This window comes from Melitaea cinxia, chromosome 20 (assembly GCF_905220565.1).
Source record: "Melitaea cinxia chromosome 20, ilMelCinx1.1, whole genome shotgun sequence".
Taxonomy (NCBI): Eukaryota; Metazoa; Arthropoda; class Insecta; order Lepidoptera; family Nymphalidae; genus Melitaea; species Melitaea cinxia.
The window spans coordinates 11,421,803-11,445,000 of NC_059413.1; the positions used below are offsets into that span (position 1 = coordinate 11,421,803).

Consider the following 23,198-nt stretch of genomic DNA (forward strand, 5'->3'; position numbering starts at 1 on the left):
AACCACATAATAAACATCAGCTTTCTATTAAATTAAAAATTATCAAAATTGGTCCACCCAGTCAAAAGTTCTGAAGTAACATACATAAAAAAATACACTCGAATTGACACCCTCCTCCCTTTTTGGAAGTCGGTTAAAAAGTGTCGCGACAGCATATGTCTAACTATTATAATTATGTCACAATACGTTTGGTGCAACGTTGTTGTGCAAAACAATGCCAGTCTACAATAAACGATTTAAAATTAACCCACATTTTGAGGAGTTGATGATGTACACTGTGCTGTCAACGAATCAGGAATAGGGAGCGTAGCACTAATGGCATCATAAGATGATAGCCTGTCATCTGCTAGATTGAATGATTTGTTGATGACTCTGAAAGGATGGATTTAACATTGTTAATTTACAAAGTTGACAAATCTAAGTTTCGTTTCACTACTATGACTAAGGTGAACCATATCTTGGTTACCTTGTACATGAGACAAAAAAAAAACTTACGGGACAAAAACAGTGTGGCGTTAGTGTTGGTTTGGTGCCCTCGACTAATCCTTCTATTGTTCGCCAACACTTTAAAGTTAGTGGTATTGATATGATCTGAACAAATTACACTATTTTTTGTGGGCGTCCAGGTCTGTCGTTATTACAATTTTTTTCCATGTATCCCTTAAATTTGGATTTTTAGAAAACCTGCCAAATTTTTATATAAAACATTATGGTCGAAGTTCACATTAAGTAATTCTAGTAAAATGTATTAATACTCGTAATACGCGTATTATATTTAATTTAATGCAATATTTTTATATAATTATGTTTATTAAAAAAAGCTAGCAATATTATATTATAAATAAATCAAAATCTCAAAAATGTCTGTCACCTCTTTTGCCTTTGCCGTTTTTATCGATAACTATCTACAAACAAATCGGTAACAACACTATCGCTCGGCGACAGTGACTTCTCGGAAATAGACTCCGATCAGTCGCTCGACCGATCCGCATATTGTATGAGGGCGAGCGGCCTATGTTGGTAAACAAATCGAGTCAACACGACCGATAATATTTGTAATTTTTAAGTTTAAAAAAGGTTTAAAAGTAGTATACAAGTAATAATGTGATTAAAAAATACTTACGTATGAAAGGTAACGCCATGTTTTAGTAAATTTGACGTGGCAGATCTTTTTTTGAAGCACAAAACAGAACAATTTGGCATTTTTTGAAGGACGTTGATTCAATCGCGCAACTAGATTTAGTCTAGTGATCAGTGCGGCTGCAACTAGTTTTATTGTACGCATATGGCCATTTGGCCTTATACCTTGACAGAGGGGAACGCCTGTACATGGCTACTCCCCTCCGTGTTGCTCTTTGATTCAAACTACATTAAATAATTTCTATTGAAAGTTTGTTATTAGATAATTTCATACACAATGAAAATGCAATTGGATAATTTTGTCTATTCGATTTATTAAATATTTAATACATAGCTTCTATCTAAGTAAATGCACAATATTTATTGAGTAAAGAAAAGAGACCGTTATTATAATGTAAAATTATAAGAATTTATTTTTTAATTTCTTGTCAGCCTATAAAGAAAGTCCCGTTTACTTAAAAAATAAATAATGGCAACTGGATATAATCCTAGCAAATAAAGACTGTCGTTATAAACTAGCAATTTTTATACATGTGTGCTGTATTTGGAATTTTCTCTATTAATACAGGTTTCAAAAGGCATATGGCGGACGTTTTATATATTTTTGCATCGAAAACTGATAAATTCTTTTAGTTATGAACATCTTGTGACCGCTAGAGAGTATTTGTTAAAAGTAGCTTATAAACGTTAGTTTTAATGTGTAAATAATTATATTATACCTATTGTCTTGTAAATATTGGTAGTATTTTCGTGCGTGGACGTTTTGATTCGTATTGTTTAGTGAAAAACGAAGTCTGTGATATAAACAATACCTAGTTGATAATATAATTTCTTAAAGACTTTTGTAAATATTGTATAGATTATTTTAGAATTTTAGTAAATTTAATATATTGAACGAAGACTGAGAAATTGTGTGCGATTGCAAGCTATGTCAGCTGTGAACCTATTGTCTTCATTGAAAGAGAAACCAACGGAGAACAGCCAGACGAATGGCTTCAACCAATCAGGTAAATATATTAGTAATAATCATGTTATAAATATTTTCAAATCTACCTGCGTTTTGCTTACTATTGTCCTGGTAAAATTAATGAAATTCCAATCGCTGTTAGTACTTTCAAATTTAGTTGTCCTAATTCGAGGTCTATATGATTTGCTGGTTACTATTCTGCTAGACAAAGAATAGTCTAACACATTTTACAAATTTTGACCTATGAATTTTAATGTTTTGAATTATTCAAAACAAACAAAAAATTTTCCATCATGCTTCTATGAATGATCTTCAGTAGTAGACTTTAATTAGTCTGAAGTAAAAACTTTGTTCACCCTGTACCCCTTTTTACTTATACACTATAGTTTATACGCACACTTATAGTTTATATAGAGAAGGAGTGCAGAATGCTAATATTTTTTGCTAATATACTCATTTGTTTATTATTACAGAAGTATAGTTATTGATATCAGAACCTTAATAATGTTCAAACTTAAAATTTAAATTAATCATGGTTGAATATCGACAGATATCACTAGTGGTTTATAAACAAAACTGGTATTACCTCTTTGTATTTATACATTATGTTACATTCTATATCTTATATATTCAAATCAAACAGAAGCATAACTCTTCCAAAGCACTTAGTCTAAATTACTGAGCAACATTATATTATCATATTATTCTATTTAAAGTTATTAACTTTTACTTTTTATTGTTCTATCCAAACATTACTACAACTTTAATTAATCATCAACTATATGTAAATGTAATGCCATATTACATGTACAAAAATTTATTGAAATAATAATAATAATAAGATACTACCAGTAACCTGTTTTACTCTTATATTAGTTATAAGAGTATGAATAAACATTAAATATGTGACATTTGTAAAGGTAGTTAAATAGGTTTATTAACCTATAAATATTAAAAAAAAAAAAAAATTGTTTATATGCAAAGTATAGACACATCACGATGTATAGAATGCTCAGTATAGTTAAACTTATGAAGATTACCCATCTTCTGTGTATAATTTATGGTTAAGTAGATAATTTTGTTTATTATTTTCTAATGTTTGCATGAATTTCACTCATTATAATAAAACAACTTTATCAGATTTTATTAAGTTTTCTAGATGCCGATGTTTCGGATACTTTAGAGCAATCATGGTCACTGGAGGACTGAGGAGGTCCTCCTCAAAAGTTGTTTCACTTAAATGGTTAACTTTGTTGTTTTAAATTAGTTGGTATTGAAATCTTGATTATAATTTTTTTTAAATATAATTATCTATGTCGAAATGTTTGATTTTGACATTGCATTGGTGAATGTGCCATTTTAAAAAGACACCTAATAGTGACCGAATAGTTACGCATAGTAGTGAATTAGACCTCGGAAACCTCAGTAGAGGCTGCATGGTGAATTAAGCTCACACTCTTCCTACATGGAGAGAAAGACATATACCTGGCAATGGGATCTTACAGATTGAATCAGTCATTTAAAGATATACTGTATTATGAACAAGAATTATAAAAAAAAATATAAATAAAGTACCTAATTTGTTTTATCAAATGTTTTGTTCCTTGTGGACATAAACAAAACTAAGAATTAAATTATTACACTTATAAAATTAAAGTTAAGATAAAAATATTCTTGTATCAGTACTTAGTTTTTAAAACTAAATTATCCATTGTTTACAGAATTTGAGTAACTAAGTAAAAATTGAATTAGAAATTGCCAATTTCTAATTTAATTTTTCAATCAATGACCTTGTTCGTGTTGTTGATTTTAAAATCAAATTATGTAAAATTTTATGTTAACAATGTGTAAATGAACATTATCACTTAGTGATGCAGAACAAAATAATTATATGTTTACATGATTACTCTACTATGAGTAAAGATCGCTATCAGGTGTACACGATAACAACCGGGACCGTCGGCTTAAAGTGCTCGCCGAGGCACGGTGGGAAGACCTACAAGGACTGCACAAACACCCAGACCATGGCAAACACCTGTATGGCCAATACAAATGTTTGTCATGTGCGGGGATCGAAGCCGCAACCGCCAGCGCAACAGGCACAATCCATAGCTGTGACCGTTGCGCCAACGCGGCGTACTAATAATAAACACTAGCAATACCCGTGCGAATAATTCGCACTAAATAAGTAAAAAATTCCGAAGACGGGCAGCAGCTTGGGGAGGCCTATGTCCAGCAGTAGACTGCAATCAGCTGAAGTGATAATGATGAGTGATAAAGTAAACAATTTACCGACCGTCAATCATGTTGACGTTGTTTCAAAATTAAAGCCGTCATATATATAATTTTAATAATTAATTAATTTATGAAAACAAAATCAATAAATTTTTTTTGTTATGGATGCTAGTAGAGCTAGCAATCTATACTAATATTATAAAGAGGTAAAGTTTTTAACTTTGTTTGTTTGTAGGGTTAATCATCGCAAATACTGATCTGATCACAAAAATTCTTTCTCTAACAGAAAGCTACACTATTTAGGAGTGACATAGGCTATATTTTATTGTGATTGAACGAAAAATTGAGTGATAAATCTTATATATAAAATTCTCGTGTCACAATGTTAGGGGGGGAGGGGCATTAAGGGTGGTTAATAACATATATGGCAAAGCTATGTTTGCGGGGTCAGCTAGTTATCTATAAAATGCTATATAATTTATGTGGAGTAATTGTGAGGTTTTTTTAAAAAAGGAGGCAAACACCTTAATCTTAGCTTATTAATATAATATATAATGTGATGTATATTTTAACAACGAGAGGCATAGGATAGTGTCTTAAAAGTCTAATTTATGAATCTACTATGCTTAAAAAGATCTATTCTAATATTATAAAGCTGAAGAGTTAGTTTGTTTGCTTGAATACGCTAATCTAAAGAACTGCTTTTCCGATTTGAAAAAATCTTCCAGTGTTAGATAGCCCATTTATCCAGGAAGGCTATAGGCTATATATCATCATGCTTAGACCAATAGAGAAGGCTGAAACTATATATAGTTGAATATAAATTTGTTATAATGTCCATTTCTAAAGAACTACGCAATATTAAATTTTGTAAGATTTAAGCCAATATATAGATATTAGATAGCTGTATGTGATGTATATTCTATGTATCTTGTCGTAGTATTGTAGATTTTTATGTGGTTTTTTTTTTTAAACGTAAAAGTTGTAAGCTTTGTGGTGGTTCTTGGCTATGTTTGGTAAAAATCGATCATCCAGTTTGAAGAGTATCAGCTCTTTTCCTAAATTAATTATTGCATATAGTGTTATTTAAATCTTAATTTAATAGTTAATAGTTACTAATTTTTATGAATTTATCTGTGGGTTTATAATCTAAGAAAGTAATAAGATATATCTCACTGTATCATCCAAATTACTATTGATACTTTATAGTTACTGTTTTGCCTATTTAACTCCTGGCTTATGTAACCTTTTAATTTTATAAGAATGGTTTAAACTATGTATCTATACAAATAAATAAAATTTGAGTGTCTGTTTGTAATATTAAAATAACCGTTTTTTTTTTTACAATATTATTTATTTCATATATACGGTACATATACCAAAATAATTTTTTAAGCATTTTTTTATGATTTTTGTCTGTATTTCTGTCTGTCTGTCTGTCTGTTTGTTCTGGCTAATCTCTGAAACGGCTGATGTAATAAGGAGTAACTTAGGCTTCTTTTATCTTACAAATTAATTATTTTATAACTGCGAACTGAACAATAACTATTTAGCTAAATTTCACGCGGATAAAGTCGCGGGCACAGCTAGTTCATTTATAAAATTTGTCTATACTATCTATGGATACAGGGTACCCATAGTACTCTTGTTAATTGACCCGTTTTACGAATTAACTATAGTGCTAGTGACCAAAAAAGTAAAAAAAAATCTCGTTTAAATGTTCGTTTAAGTGCTTGGTTCTCACAAAAAAAAAAATACAAAATTATTCGATAGTTGTAAAAAATTTCTCTTGGTTCCGTAGCAAAAAAGCGATACAGATAATTTTAACGAGTCTAGAGATGTAGATGTCCTAGATAGATTGTAGCGCTGTGTACGCCCTTATCGCGGAACACAATGCGTGTATACCTTAATTCAATACCGACCCCAACGTTTTTTGAAGGGTGCAGGGACTGAAGGTCAAGGGAGATTTACCCTTGTTGGAAAGTACATCGCTTTGTTATTGGTGCTGTTTTCTTTTTTTTTTTATTATCTTTAAATATTAAACTCGAAGGTTTAGGGAGATTAATGCAAGGACGGTTCATTTTGTATTATAGTAAAGTAATACGAGAATAAATAATTTGTTATAAAATCTCTACGATTTGACTTAAGTGTATAGTGTTGACGAGCTAGATTAGAAACATACCATACATAAAAACCATAAATAAAAATGAAAAAAAAAGTGTAGTGAAAATAAAGTACCTTTTAAAAAAAAAATTAATTTACAGACTTTGACAATCAACAAAAGAGTTTGTATGCGTGGGTGTATGTCAAATACAAGGTAGTGCGTGTAATTTTTTTAAAATTAATTTAATGTATATTTTGTGTATAATTAAAAAATATATATACCTATATTAGCATTCTGCACTCCTATATAAACTATAAGTGTGCGAAATTTCATACTCCTCCGTCTGCCCAATTTTCGTTATAAGGGATACAAAGTTTTTGCTTCACGTATTAATATATTATTTAGATTTTCACTATCAAATAGGTATATGTTATTTAAGTACCTGCAACAGTTAATCTAGCCCAAAGGGTGGTTGTGTAGAAGCCATTAAAGACTTCTATTTTTATTAATCCTCTGTGTGATTCCATCATATGGTCAGTTGCGGGGAAGTAATATTATTGTGGCGTCGGAGATAAGGACATTACATAGTTTTACAAAACGTTATTACATACATTTACATAATTATATTGTTACCTTTGCACAGTTTTAAATCAATACGACAATTTTATTTAGTACTAGCTGTGCCTGCGACTTCGTCCCCGTTTTGGGTATTTAAATGATCAACGTGATTCTTTTAATTGGCATACACAACTTTTTTATTTGTAAACCGATTAACATGAAACAAACACTAAATGTTAAGTGAAGCCTACCACAATAAATTAGTGGAAACTGCATCAAAATCGGATAAGCCGCTTATGAAGTTAGCGTTCACAAATGCACAGACAAACAGACAAAAATTCTACTTTTTATTGTTTCGGGTGCTATTTGCCCTAAAAGGTATATATCTTCCATGTACAGGCAGCGACCCGTTACATTTTTATTATATGTATTGACTAGCTGACCGACGTCTCGTCATACAAACTGTCAAACGCGTAAATTTTGAATATTAATATTTTTATTTAAGCTTGGCGGACCGGTCATAACACTGGCTGTTGCGCTCGCGGTCGCGGGTTCGATCCCCACTAACGACAGACATTTCTATTGGCTATTTAGATGTTCGTCGTGGTCTGGGTGTTTGTGCAGTCCTTGTGGGTCTCCCCACTGTGCCTCGGAGAGCACGTTAAGCCGTCGGTCCCGGTTTTTATCATGTACACCGTGTAAGTGATATATATTACGTATGTAAATATATATAATCTAAAGGATCAGATCATGGCAAACGCCAGTACGCTCTGTCTGTACAAACATTTATCATAAGCGAAGCGAAATCTGTACCTGCTGTGATTAGTGATATAAGGCTCATCAGAAAAACATTTAAGAATTGTTTGGTCTTATTCACATTTTTCTATCTGCTGTAGTAACGAATTTTTTTTTTACAAAGTGAGTATGTAGTGATAGATATTTTTGTCAGATTGTACCTCTTTGTCAGTAATTAATCAATGGAAGTATTTATTATTAGTAAATTTCACGAATATTTTTCAGTACATTTTTAAGTAAAACGTCTTTACTCACGCTTGAATTGGGGAGTAAGCTGGTGAATGCGTGAAGAGATCGTTACGAAAAGTGTGATCGGTCGAGGCGAACGGAGCAGGTGCCAGGGGAGCATATTTTATCTTTCTCTATCTCTCATAGCCAGTTACGTTTCATATTATATATCTAAGACAGTGCAGGTCTACTGTGCAGAAGTTTTACTTCAGTCGTGTGGTCTAAAAGCACGCTCGCTTTTTTTCGTGAATCCTTTTTAACTTAAAACTCTCGTTAATAGGCGAAATTCAGGTAAGTTATGTGAATGTAAAGAAGACCGATAATAAAGAAATTAAGTATATCTTTGTCTTTTGTTTGAGGAACATTCCGCTAGGATCATTATACTAGAGTTTACACAAAGACAAGTTATAGTGAAGCGATTTAACTGTACAAGTATAATTTATCATATAATTGCGGTACTTAATAATTGTAAATAATTGTGTTTGCTGGCAAACGAAAAAAAAAAAAACGACCAATTACATCGACAATGTATCGATCGAATTGGAATCGAATGATGGAATTGATTGATCGTTCTGGCTTGATCGTTATCCAACGTACGTAGACGAAAAAAATTAACAAATGCACTAGTGGTCACTACGATTTCCGAGGGTTTCCCTCGATTTCTCTGGGATTTCATCATCAGATCCTGGTTTCCTTATCATGGTACCACCCTTGGGATATCTCCTTTTCAACAAAAAAATAATTATCAAAATCGGTTCATCTAGTTATCCCCGAACATACATTTAAAAAAAACATATATAAACAAAGAATTTTTCGTTAAAATTAAATGTTAACTAAAAAAAAAAAAAAACTTAAATGCATAGGTATCGAAAGAATATTGTTTTACTCTACAGAAGAAGCCACTCAAATTGAACCTTACTAATACTTAGTTCATGAATAAGAATTTTTTGAAACCTTGTTTAGTACTTCTTTAAAATGATGATTATTGACTTGTATCACTTGTCACAGGAATCGGAAATTGTGATCGCTAGCTATAAAGCCAGTAACTCTAGCAACTGTGCTAACGCGTCATTGCATTATCGTGTTATAAAAATGTATATACATTATGTATGTACTTATTCGACTGTATATTTTCTGCGACATAAAAATCTTGTTATTAACATCTGGTCTAAAATAAGACGAGGGATAAAAGAGATTTTTTTTTACGAAACTAATAGAAATATAATAATAACCATTATTAAAGATTACAATAAAAAATAATATTAATCTTTCAAACTACGAAAGGTAGTTTATACAACAGTAGTTTTTAGCGGCGATTGAATGTGCGTTACTTATGTAAGTGTGCATAAAACGAATTTACTACAATATGTTTATACAGTAATTAGATTTATAACTTCACGTCTAGACTGTATATCCAGACATTGCCAGATTTTGAATTAGCCTCCTTTACACAGGATTAACTGCAACTTAGACTTATGTAGGATCACAATTCACAACTGTGATTGTGCGTCTAATTTTGTTTTGCAGATTTAGAGTGAAGCCGGAACAAATGTAAGTTCAGACAAAAAGTAAGCAATGACAGATAGAAATTGTTTTCCTGAATATTTGTTGTATATAGACAAATGATTTATTATCTGTTTTAAACTCTCATTAAAAATTAACTTGAGTATTTTAAGGCTTCTCAATTTAATTCTTTTATTTCGTGGAAGTGATCCCAAGAATCCTTAGAACTTATTATTTAGTGCTCGTAATTTGTTACAAATTAGTCTTATACGTTCAAATATTAATTAATTGCAAAAATTTAATACATTTTAAAGGTTTCCCTTGTACCATAAGTACATTTACTTTTATTACTACGCTAAAGAGAATATTTTTACTTTGAAAACATCGATGCATTATTTAATTGTCTACGTATAATACGTATTTATGAAAAGTAACGTAAATTTAAGGTATGTTCGAATAATTTTTGTAATATAGGTAAAAAATTAAAATATCGAGGGTAGTTCTTACTCGTATTACGAAGCGGTCGCCGAGTGACCTCAGTCTTTGAGACGTAACCGTTCCTTGCGCGACCCCGCGAATGTTCTTGCGAAAACATCGAGTTTTCACACCATCTCTGTTATATTGTTGTATTTCATATTATTGCTAATTCACCGTACTACGTAGTCTAAGACTGGTTGTCTTATTAATACGTAAAACTCGCGCGTCCTCGTCTCTCAGGCAACCCTAGTTTTAAGTTCTAATTTAATTATCTTTTTGTTTATGTACATATTTAATATAATTTGATAATAAATAGTTATTTTTACTACGGTTTTAAATATTTATTTAGTGTAAGTTAAAGGTTAGGGTAGGTTTGGCGAGCGCCATTTTGTCGTGCCGCGTCACTAGTTATCCGCGCTTTCGTAATGGTGAGCAAGGAGGTATCGTGCGAGGTGACAAAAAAGGCTCGTAGGAGGAGACGTAGGTCCGGCCGGGCGGCTAAACGTCGAGCGAGGAAGTTGGCAGCGTTGGCGGTGACTACTGTTGATAAGTCGTCGCCGGTAAAATGCGCCGTGCACGCTTTCTTGCTGAGGTATCAGAGCGCGTTGAGGAAGGTCCCGACGCAGCTCCCACCCAAGATTCACGCCGGCCCGCCGTCGAAGAGGGTGAAACGCGTGTCGTGGCGTAAGTTCGTTATGTCATTCGAAATTTAAATATAAACGGTAAAATTAAATTGAAAACGCTTACCTTACCAATAATAAATTAAAAAAAGTTCTATATTTAAGCATGAACAGAAACTTATTTTAATAATAATCATGATATACCTTTTTAAAATCCTTGTATTGTGTCCTTCAATTTGATACCCATATTGTAGTATTCGAGAAAAAAATTTTTTTTTCATTAACTACAATGGCTTCGCGCAGCCGCCATGTTTGATTTTTTTTAATGTCACCTATCTAAGAACACTTGGGCAGCTAAGATGAACCTAACGATACCTCAGTTATGTAAATCCGTTCAGTGGTTCTGGAAATATGAGGTAGTAAAGAATATTACATACAAACACATACATACAAGATACGCGCGAAAAACATAACCCTTCCTTGGCAGTCGGGTAATTAATATAACGAACATTAATATATATATATATTAATGTTCGGGGATAACTTCGTCGTTTATGAACCGATGTAACCGATCGTATATATATGAACCGATTTTGATAATTCTTTTTTTTGTTGGAAAGGAGATATCCCTGGTGTGGTACCATGACAAGGAAACCAGGATCTGATGATGGGATCCCAGAGAAATCACGGAAAACTCGAAAATCCGCATAACTTTTTACTGGGTGTACCGATTTTGATAATTTTTAATTTAATCAAAATCCGATGTTTATCATGTGTTCACATTTAAGTTTCATCGAGATCTGATTACAACTTTTGGAGTAATCTTTAATGATGCGTATTTACTTGACTAATTTTTCGTCTACCTACGTTGTATTACTTGTCGATATAATTGAAGTCGGTTTTTTTTTCGTTTCAATGCAAATACAATTTGTGTGTAAAAAATAAGGTTTAATTTTTACTTTGTTTACGTTTCCGAATAATTTTAGACGAATTATTAACATTCGGTAATAAAATCGTAATGTTGTAAGTGATTACTTTTAAAATTTGAGTTTCTTTTTTCGTTCATAATAAAAATTCATGGAATAATAATTATAACTGTTGACGGTTACTTTGAAGTCGAAGTGTCTAACGTACCGTTATACCTACATATCCGACTGTTTTTACATTTTGTTAATTCCTAGCCGATCCGGTGAACTTCGTACTACTGTTTTTTTTTTTTTTTTTTTTTTTTAATTTTCATCAATATATACCTTGTCCTGACCATAACGAACAAAAAGAAGAAAAGAATATAACTGATTTTGTGCAGATTTCGGAAGTTAGTTAAGCGTGTTACGTACATTTCGGAAATAATTTTCTATGTATTAATACATTGGATTATATTTGAAAAGTAATTAATATTCATTAGTCGATCGAAAATTTCTTGTATGATAAGGAGGTAAGGATAAGGAGGATAGATAATGGAATTTTTATTATCTGTTTAAATAAAATAAGTATATTGAAGTAAAACTTCTTTACCTACGCTTGACTTGGGGAGTATGGTGGCGAATGCTTGAAGAGAAATGTGATCGGGCGAGGTAACGGAGCAAGAGAGAGAGGTGCGAGCACATATTTTCTTTCTCTCTTTCTCCCATAACCAGCTACTTCTCGTATATCTAAGACATAGTGCAGGCCTGTTGTGCAGAAGTTTTACTTCAGTCGCGCGGTCTAAAGAACACTCATTTTTTTTAACCGACTTCAAAAAAGGAGTTGGTTACTCAATTCGACCATAATGTACGTTCGGGGATAACTTCGTCGTTTATGAATCGATTTTGATATTATTATTTTTTTGGAAAAGAGATATCCTAAGTGTGGTACTGTGATAAGTTAACCAGGATATGATGATGAAATCTCAGAGAAATCTAGGGAAAGCCTCGAAAATCTTAGTGACGACTAGTGCGTTTGTTAATTATTCCGTCTACTTACGTTACGTATGTACCTGTTACTTGTCGATGAAACTGAAGTCAGTTTTTTTCGATTGCGAGCAAACATAATTATTTTAATATACACACGTGGTCGTCATTTCCTATGGCAGGCAATCTCATGCTTGTATTTCACGTTAGGCAAAAGCAGACTCTCGTCCTTATCTTTATATTTAAAATAAATCATAATATATTTAAAATAAATAATCATCTCGTCTAGCGGGATTTGAGCTGTGATAATTAGTGCAGTAATTGCTTTGTCGACAATAACATACCTCCTACGTATTCACCACCGTTTTTTTTTTTCACGGCACGAATGTGACCTTTTTTTACCTCGGTGTTGCAGCGACGACCAAGGCAAATATTTGTATAGTGTATGCTGCATTCAGGAATCGAACGCGCAGACGTCAGCGCAATAGCCATAAACCGGTGCTGTAACCGTGGCGCTAATGCGTCGTCTAATTTTATTTTTCTTTCTTCCTAATCACTCAATTTATTTTGGGAGTCGTAAAAACACTAAAGTTTAATAAAAACTGGTTTTTGTGTAAGAATTATTGCAATGTTTCGTGTTTATCGGTTTTTTAGTAAATTACTTCGTTGATAACTAATAGAGCAGTAATTTGGCACTCGATAGTTCGTTGAAATATATTTTTTTTTTATTTATTTTAATATACAATGCTCATCATACACGTCTTTCTTTCGTTATGTAATATTTATAGGCTATTATTAAAAAAAAAGCAATTTTTTGAGAATTGACGTTGCGGTAACTCAACGGTCTCGCATCTGGCTGATGCTCTGACGGTTGCGGGTTCGATCTATACACATTTAGGTCTATAGTTTATTGTGGTCTGGGCGTTTATGCTGGTGTGTTTTCGAACTTTCGACAAACACAGGATTGTGTAGGTCGTTGTGTTAATAGTTTTTTTTTTTAAATAAATTTAATTATACGGCGTCACAAGTAAAATATAGATAAATTATTTTATTTATTTAGTTTTATATGTAGATAAAAAAAAATGAAATAGAAATTTATCAGTTTAATTTTAATGAAGGTTTCGTAAACCGGTTACAGCAGCAGATTGTTGCGCTAGGGGTCGCGTGTTCGATTGCACTCCTGTCAAATTAAGGTGTAGGTTATATAGGTAGTTTGGCTACGTGTGCTGGTCTACCGATACAGGATTTTATTATCTTTTGTGCGTTGTGTGTGTTTACAAGTACCTTGGCAAGTCTATCTATTATAAAATTAATTTTGTGTCATTTAAATATCTAATAGAATATATATATTAGAATTCAAAACTTGGAAATAATATTCAAAATAATCGACGATAAGGAGGTATGATAAAATAGAAAACTGGATTGACACGTACGATTACGTCGAAATATATATTATAATATTGTTTTGTATGGCTATAAAAATTGCTATACAAATAAGAAATCTGTCTTTAAAGAGATGCAAATGCGTTTTTGACTAAAGAAATAAGACATGATGGATTAAGCGCTGACCCTTGTCCTATGTGGAGAAAGAGGCCGATGCCTGGCTGTAGGTTGTACGGACTAAATCAATCAACCAATCAAAGAAATATCTCAGGCTAGGGTTAGGAGGGAATGATTTTATTTTCATATTGTTATCAGGCTACGACGAGAGCGGGTCGTCGGGCGGCGGCGACCCCGCGGTCCTGGCGGTGGGCCCGGCGCGGCGGCCGCTCGTCTACACGCGCGACGAGCTCATACGTCTGCGGAACTCGCCGCTCGTGAAGCGTGGCCTGGAGAGCGCCTTCGCGGGCAACGACACGCTCGCGCTGTGAGTACCGTTTATATGATGTGAGTACTGCGTATAGAAGAAAATTTATTCAGGTTGGGCAAGGGTGGCAAACATATGTGATACCGTACCTTATGAACGCCAGAAGACGTAAGAAACACCAGCTTGCCTGCGCTTTACTGAGCCTATCCCGACCCTTCTCAGTAGTTCTTTCTATAACTTACAACTGGAAATAAGATAATAATAATATTTTTAATATAATGAAGCTGTCATGGCAGCAAAAACTAATTTTTTTAATCTTTTCGTTTTAGCGTGCTAAAGAAACGTTCTGATTCACCGAATGAGGAAGATAAGGGAGGTAGAGGGGATGCACCAACTGAAAATCATAAGGTAAGTAAATACTGTACACATTGTAGATATAAAATATGCTAATATTTGGACAGACATACATATTTGGAAATATGTTCAATTGTTAGACACGTAAATAATTATTACAAGCAAAATATGATGGAAATAATATACTCATACACACACTCACAGTCGTCTTTGTGTCCTCAGGGCGTTTACGGTTCGGTTTTTGTTTTTTTTTTTCGTCGCATTAAAAATTCCAGACCATAGAGTACAGACATAGATAAAATTGTTCGTTACTTCAGGGCGTGTACGGTCGCGAGCGCGAGCGGCGCTCGGCGGACCCGCGCGAGCGCGTGCGCAAGGAGAGCGAGCCGAGCAGCGGCATCGTGCTGTCGCCGCAGCGGCGCTCCTTCACGTCCGGCTGCGGCGCGCCCGCCACCGCGCACCCGCCGCCGCCGCTCGCGCGCACGCGCCCCGACTCGCCGCTCACCGCGCAGCCGCTCACGCAGACCAAGACCGAGCAGGGTGAGCCGCGCATACACTCACGCTCCTGCACTCGTATACGCGATACACGCTCATGCATACACACGCTCACCACGCATAAGCTTACACTTACGCGGAAACGCGCACTAATTACGCCTAAACTCTCATACTTTTATAATTACAATTACACTGGCACAATGCGCGTAAGACTCGTAGCAAAAACTAAGCTAAGCACACACATGCTCACACACCGGTACACATATACACGCACACACATACACGCATACACTCATACGTACAGCCATACGTACACTCACATATAGGTATGTAATCCAAGCATACACACACACCCTTACGCTTAGTAACGGTCACACGTAATTACAATACGTGACAAGGGTGTTTGCCTACACATACACGTGTACAATTCTCCCAAATAGACTATATGAAAAGACATTCTTATACAATTTAATAAATAGTAAGATGGAGTAGGAATATGAAATGGCCTAGTGTAACTTAATTATTTAATAACATGATTGATCATTTGCGTTACATGCGTTTATGATTGGTTAACTAAGGCCTATAGAAATGGAGAGTACAGGTGGCGCTTGTCTTTAGATGTAACACAGCGTCGTATATTTGCTCCGACATTTATTTTAGCTTTCTATATAATATTGACTTTTTATGTAATAATAATAAATTTATTATACTTTACGTTCTTATTGCGACTGCTATACTGAGGAGGTGGTATTGTAACGCGAAGATACTAAGAGTGACTCAAACAAAAATCTTTATTTGATTAAGAACAAAATTAATAAATTTATTTTTTAATTTTTTGTCCGGTATATAGAATAAAGAATACAGTAATAAAAAATATCATTAGATAAGTCAATGCAGGATTAATTAATATATTGGATAAGTATTGACAGTAATAATGTTTGCACACCAGCGGGGCGCCGCATCGGGTCCGGGCGGATCATGGTGCGCGACGTGCCGCCCGCCGCCTGGGAGGACGGCGCCGAGCCCTACCGCGCGCCGCGCGAGCGCGACGAGCGCCACGAGCGCCACGAGCGCCGCGCCAACGGCGAGCGGGACGCCAGGTGACGCGTCGCTCGCGGGGCACGCTTGACACATTACGATGGCTATGGCTCGTGATTAAATAATATTACGGTAGCGGGTAGTTTGATCTGGCCCAAAGGATTAATTTGTAACCGATGAAGTTTATCTCGCTGAGACGCAGACATGACACATACGTCGTTTCATGACAAAACGTGAAAATTTAGGGTTGTATGTATTTTTGAATACCACATCAGAACAAAAAAAAAACTCAAAAAAAATATTTTAGGGTGGGCTACCGTTATAACTTAAGTGTTTAAAAAATAGTTTACGACTGATTCTCGGACCTAATCAATATGCACAAAAATTTTATAAGAATCGAGCACACCGTTTCGGAAGAGTTTTGCCCCTAATCCTGTGACAAGAGAATTTTATATATTAGATATTTAACTTACAGGTTCGACAGACGCTCGTTCACCCGAGACTCCTACTCCTCTGACATCAAGAGGGAAAGGGACGATCGATTCAACAACGAAAAACAACGAGACAAGTAAACAATATTTATATTTGCATAAAAATTCATTGGAAGAGTTGAGATACTTGACCCGAAAATCTATCCAAATTCGTGAATATTTTGGTTCTTCATTTGCTCGCTAGAGACAGCACTGTTGCCTACTCGGCTTTTAGTACTAAAATTTGATAATGTACAACGATTATTAAACAATTTATCGCGATCGTTCGCTTATTGCAATTTACGTCATAGCTGGACCAGTTGCAATTTACTTTTTTTTGAAAAATGTGCATGAGCTAATTTGACACAGTTGAGTAGTGTAATTGATTTTATCTTTGAAATATGCTTACCTTTACACTTTTACTTGTGGATTGAAAAAAAAATAATTATCTATGAAAAACAATGAATTTATTCTTGTTAAAGGAAACTAGCACTACATCGTGATTTTTTTGTAATAAATAAACACGCACGCACGCTTGCACGCACGCACGCACGCACGCACGCACGCACGCACGCACGCACGCACGCACATTCACATATCAGCCTATCGCAGTCCACTGCTTGACATAGGCTTCCACAAGTTAACGCCAAGAATGGCGCGAACTCGTGTGTTTTGCCCATAGTCACCACGCTGGGCAGGCGGGTTGGCGACCGCAGGACTGGCTTTGTCGCACCGAAGACGCTGCTGCCCGTCTTCGGCCTGTGTATTTCAAAGCCAGCAGTTTGATGGTTATCCCGCCATCGGTCCGCTTTTTAACTTCCGAGATGGTAATGGAACTGTGTTATCCCTTAGTCGTCTCTTACGACACCCACGGGAAGAGAGGGGGTGGCTATATTCTTTACTGCAGTAACCACTCTGATGCTTTAAGTAAATTTTCTATTCTTTCAGTTACAGAGAGGATAATCGTAGGGGTGGTCGCTTCTCTCAACGACGGTTTGAGAAGGAAGATGAACCCGAATGGTAAATAAAATATTTAAGGACAATTAAAGTAAATTATTTCGTATTAGATTGTTTTAAACAGTCATTCAAATAAATAAACATCACATACAAACATCTGTTCCCAAGGCAAGTGCCTGCGTTGTAGGTAACAATTGACTAATATAGCTACATATTTTTTGTGTTTTACATATTAATAGTACATAATATTGTAAATAAATATATAATATATTTAGACTTGTGGGTCAAATGCATCAAAGTGCTAGTCGAGTTATATTTTCTATGTTTATCTATTTTCTTTGATACGAACAATGCAATCGATTGCGAGATTATTCAGACTAAATAATTTAATAATTAGCTAGATATTTAATACGTAAAATGTTGACAGGTTTAGTGAAGGGCCGACGTCTCAGCTGGAAACGATTGAATTACGGGGATTTGATGAACCAATCAAGAAGAACGGGTCGTCGAAGGAAAATGAGGTACTTTTGTAGTTATAATAAGTTTAGATATATGCATTATGATTTTTTATAAAATTTATTGTCAAACCGGCCATACATTCTGTAAAAAAAATCTTCAATGAATGATTTTTATTATTCACAGAAATGGTCAAGTGGCTCGCGAGCGGATACTGCGACGCCACCCAGTGATAACAGCACACTTAATAACAGCAATGTAAGTACTGCTTATTATATTTAAAAATAATTTACTATTTGAACTTTAAGATTTGCTAACTTAAAACATTCTGTCCATCAAGACTACTCTAGGCTTAATAAAATGACGTGGTTGTTATCCAATGGAAACAATTTACATCTCAAATGAAGGGCTATTTATTCTGAAAAATAAACAAAAGTTCCTACACAAACATGAACAAAATATTTGCGTTGTAAAAAATATTCGAATCGAGTGAGAGTGCGTGCTTGCCAGCGCAGACAAGCACGCGCGCGCTTGTGCGTGTGCGTGTGCACGTGCGTGTGCTTGTGCGTGTGCTTGTGCGTGTGCACGTGCGCAGGAAGTTCATCAGTGACGTAATGTGTATGTGCAGGACAAGGACTCGGGCGTGGACAGCAAGGGCGAGGAGCTGACGCAGCCGGACCCGCCCGACTTCAACCTCGACGACTTCCTCAAGTTCGACCACATCCCCGAAGTGCTCACTGTCAGTACTTACTGTCACGCTAACTCTCACATTTATTTTCATGCTCACTCTCACGCTGCTGGCCTACGTGTCGGAAACTATATTTACTACTAGCTGTACCCCGCGATTTTGCCTGCGTTAATTTAAAGACGGAAGATACCATCATGTTATATAGTCTGTAGCCTTCTTCAGTAAATGGACTATCCTACACGAAAAAATTTTTTCGATTTGCACCAGTAGTGGCTGTGATTAGCGCGTTCAAACAAACAAATTCTTTAGCTTTATAACATTAGTTAAGATTATATTTACATGTGTATTGGAGTGCCCGACACTCCAAAAACTATAATTATTTCCAACTCTTTTTGTATCTTTCTTTAAATGTGAAAGTAAAAAAAAAATACTGATCCTATTTATTACATGATATATAACAATAATTAATAATAATTCATATCATTAAAGGTGTATCTGATATCTGAATGCAAAATCAGCTTATAATTTATAGCTCTCACAAAACTGAAGCTGCAAATTAATAGTTTGACACAAGGTAAATAAACCAGTGTTAAATATATATATATATATATGTCGACTTTATATATATATATATATATATATATATATATATATATATATATAAAGTCGACAACAATCATAATTTGTCTGCAGTAATGAAAATTTTATCTGAAATTAAAATATTGGTCAAAAATCGAAATCAAAGTTTTAGTTGTAATGTTTCTAATAATTCGTAATTTTTGTTTCCACGGTATTCCACTGTTTTATAACTAGTTCTGGTTCCGCTTGTGGGCATCATATATATAATAGCTGGTAAAAACAAACTAAAATGTAGTTTCGCTTAAACCGAAAGTAAAAATCATCATATCAAAAGTTTCGCTCTGGCGAGTATATCGTTCCATAGCTTAATTGGCTAGAGCGTCGACACGGTATGTCGAAGACGCGGGTTCGAATCCCGCTGGAGCGGTCAATTTTTGATATGATATTCAAAAATGTTTAGAATTCCTAATTGTGGGTAACACAAAAATAAAAATCGTACATATTAAAAATAGCATGGTGTCGTCTCCTGTCAAAGATTTTCATTGTAATATGAAACTTTGAATAGTTACGAGTCTCTGTAAAGAACTCACTATAGACGGCGCCACGGTTCGCTTAAACCGAAAGTAAAAATCATCATATCAAAAGTTTCGCTCTGGCGAGTATATCGTTCCATAGCTTAATTGGCTAGAGCGTCGACACGGTATGTCGAAGACGCGGGTTCGAATCCCGCTGGAGCGGTCAATTTTTGATATGATATTCAAAAATGTTTAGAATTCCTAATTGTGGGTAACACAAAAATAAAAATCGTACATATTAAAAATAGCATGGTGTCGTCTCCTGTCAAAGATTTTCATTGTAATATGAAACTTTGAATAGTTACGAGTCTCTGTAAAGAACTCACTATAGACGGCGCCACGGTTCGCTTAAACCGAAAGTAAAAATCATCATATCAAAAGTTTCGCTCTGGCGAGTATATCGTTCCATAGCTTAATTGGCTAGAGCGTCGACACGGTATGTCGAAGACGCGGGTTCGAATCCCGCTGGAGCGGTCAATTTTTGATATGATATTCAAAAATGTTTAGAATTCCTAATTGTGGGTAACACAAAAATAAAAATCGTACATATTAAAAATAGCATGGTGTCGTCTCCTGTCAAAGATTTTCATTGTAATATGAAACTTTGAATAGTTACGAGTCTCTGTAAAGAACTCACTATAGACGGCGCCACGGTTCGCTTAAACCGAAAGTAAAAATCATCATATCAAAAGTTTCGCTCTGGCGAGTATATCGTTCCATAGCTTAATTGGCTAGAGCGTCGACACGGTATGTCGAAGACGCGGGTTCGAATCCCGCTGGAGCGGTCAATTTTTGATATGATATTCAAAAATGTTTAGAATTCCTAATTGTGGGTAACACAAAAATAAAAATCGTACATATTAAAAATAGCATGGTGTCGTCTCCTGTCAAAGATTTTCATTGTAATATGAAACTTTGAATAGTTACGAGTCTCTGTAAAGAACTCACTATAGACGGCGCCACGGTTCGCTTAAACCGAAAGTAAAAATCATCATATCAAAAGTTTCGCTCTGGCGAGTATATCGTTCCATAGCTTAATTGGCTAGAGCGTCGACACGGTATGTCGAAGACGCGGGTTCGAATCCCGCTGGAGCGGTCAATTTTTGATATGATATTCAAAAATGTTTAGAATTCCTAATTGTGGGTAACACAAAAATAAAAATCGTACATATTAAAAATAGCATGGTGTCGTCTCCTGTCAAAGATTTTCATTGTAATATGAAACTTTGAATAGTTACGAGTCTCTGTAAAGAACTCACTATAGACGGCGCCACGGTTCGCTTAAACCGAAAGTAAAAATCATCATATCAAAAGTTTCGCTCTGGCGAGTATATCGTTCCATAGCTTAATTGGCTAGAGCGTCGACACGGTATGTCGAAGACGCGGGTTCGAATCCCGCTGGAGCGGTCAATTTTTGATATGATATTCAAAAATGTTTAGAATTCCTAATTGTGGGTAACACAAAAATAAAAATCGTACATATTAAAAATAGCATGGTGTCGTCTCCTGTCAAAGATTTTCATTGTAATATGAAACTTTGAATAGTTACGAGTCTCTGTAAAGAACTCACTATAGACGGCGCCACGGTTCGCTTAAACCGAAAGTAAAAATCATCATATCAAAAGTTTCGCTCTGGCGAGTATATCGTTCCATAGCTTAATTGGCTAGAGCGTCGACACGGTATGTCGAAGACGCGGGTTCGAATCCCGCTGGAGCGGTCAATTTTTGATATGATATTCAAAAATGTTTAGAATTCCTAATTGTGGGTAACACAAAAATAAAAATCGTACATATTAAAATGTAGTTGTATCATCTCTAATATATCATCGTTTGTGTGTGTGTGTGTACAGAATGGTGTCAGCGAGACAGAGGGTAGCAGGTTCAGCCGCTGGTTCCGGCGAGACAGTCCTCCCGTCGACCGGCACTATGAGCGGCTCATGCACAATATGGTAGACGGTTGGTACTCAATACTTTCCGAGTTCTAGTTGCAAGGTATGTCAGTACAAGGCAAGGTCAAGACCATGTCAGTGCTCACATAGATTAAGCAAGACACAAATTATGTGCCGGGGCGAGGTTGGCGAATGCTAGCGCGACCCCATCTCGCTCCACCCAGGCTGATGACTGCTCACACGTGGTGGATTTTTAGTCAGTAGGAGTCTGACATAAACATCTGGCGCCCCGGCGCCGGATCCATGATGGATTTTCCCCACGTAAAAAATAAGAAAAAAGGCGCATATTATGTAGTCTGAATGAATTGGGGCATAAAAGTTCCGTGCGACTGCTGTATATTCGATAAACTATTTTACTTTTGCTATTTGAAAGGAACTTCTATATTTTATTACTACCACAGTCTTCATTTAAGTTTTCGTACTTAATGAAAAAATGGATTAAGCGAAATATGATGAAGCTACAGATAGGAAAGGAGTAGGAAACATATTTAGCTACTACACAGTTTTTATAGCTAGTGTAATCCTCAATTACCTACTACAGGTTCTGTTACAATAGAAGTCAGGGCAAGTATCGGCTGTATATTTCAAGATTTAAAATTTGTTTGTAACAAAAACTCAAGGAATATTTCAGGACGACACTTACATCTCTCAAGAGATTCTCGACCTTCTCTTTAATGAGAGAAATGATTTTGTAGTAAGATTTTAACTTGTCACTACAATAAATTTCACGTTTCAATTGGTTGTTTCGCCAGATCTCGACAGTTCAACTCACGAGCAGCCGCCAGTGTCCGAGCCTCAGCCGGTGTACCCGCAGGGGGGGTCGGCGCACCGAGGGAACCCCCCCAACGCGCCCGCACCTTCCTTGCTCGACATGCTGAGGAGGGCTAGCGCGGATACCGAACAAAGAGCAGGTTTGATTTTTCAATTATTCCCAGATCCCGCAGAGGCTCCCTGCAGTTTTATATCTTCATTTTTCGATTTACCAAGGCTATTTCACTATTTTTTTATTACATTATTTTGAATTATGTAAATTTTACTAAGAAGAGGTTACTTTTAATATTGTAGAATATTTAATAGTCAAAGAGTTGTATCAGAAGTCTTTAAAAGGGACCTTGAAAGTAGTTAAAGTGGCAAAATATAGAGCTGTGATATAACTCGAATGATGATGAAGATGTGAGGAATTTTATTTATAAACTAACATGGATATATGGGGCAATTTATGGTAAAGCTCATTAGAATCTGTGAAAAATAGGATGATTTGGTATTATGAGTACTCCTTAAATAACTCATGTAAAGCATATATACGCAGCAGTG

The 23,198-nt window shown here is 35.2% G+C and overlaps 1 protein-coding gene across 1 annotated transcript in view; it reads left to right on the plus strand.

Moving 5' to 3' along the window:
• The first annotated feature begins 10,432 nt into the window (after positions 1–10,432).
• The window catches only part of LOC123663269 (eukaryotic translation initiation factor 4E transporter-like), a 22,971-nt gene continuing 10,205 nt past the window's right edge, over positions 10,433–23,198 (plus strand). Inside the window, exons 1-12 of the mRNA XM_045597958.1 lie at positions 10,433–10,691; positions 14,215–14,383; positions 14,653–14,731; positions 14,995–15,217; positions 16,122–16,272; positions 16,686–16,778; positions 17,635–17,700; positions 18,065–18,158; positions 18,280–18,351; positions 18,722–18,832; positions 21,786–21,891; positions 22,637–22,795. Coding sequence (XP_045453914.1) covers positions 10,433–10,691; positions 14,215–14,383; positions 14,653–14,731; positions 14,995–15,217; positions 16,122–16,272; positions 16,686–16,778; positions 17,635–17,700; positions 18,065–18,158; positions 18,280–18,351; positions 18,722–18,832; positions 21,786–21,891; positions 22,637–22,795 — 1,582 coding nt within the window. The remainder of the gene's footprint in view (positions 10,692–14,214; positions 14,384–14,652; positions 14,732–14,994; positions 15,218–16,121; positions 16,273–16,685; positions 16,779–17,634; positions 17,701–18,064; positions 18,159–18,279; positions 18,352–18,721; positions 18,833–21,785; positions 21,892–22,636; positions 22,796–23,198) is intronic.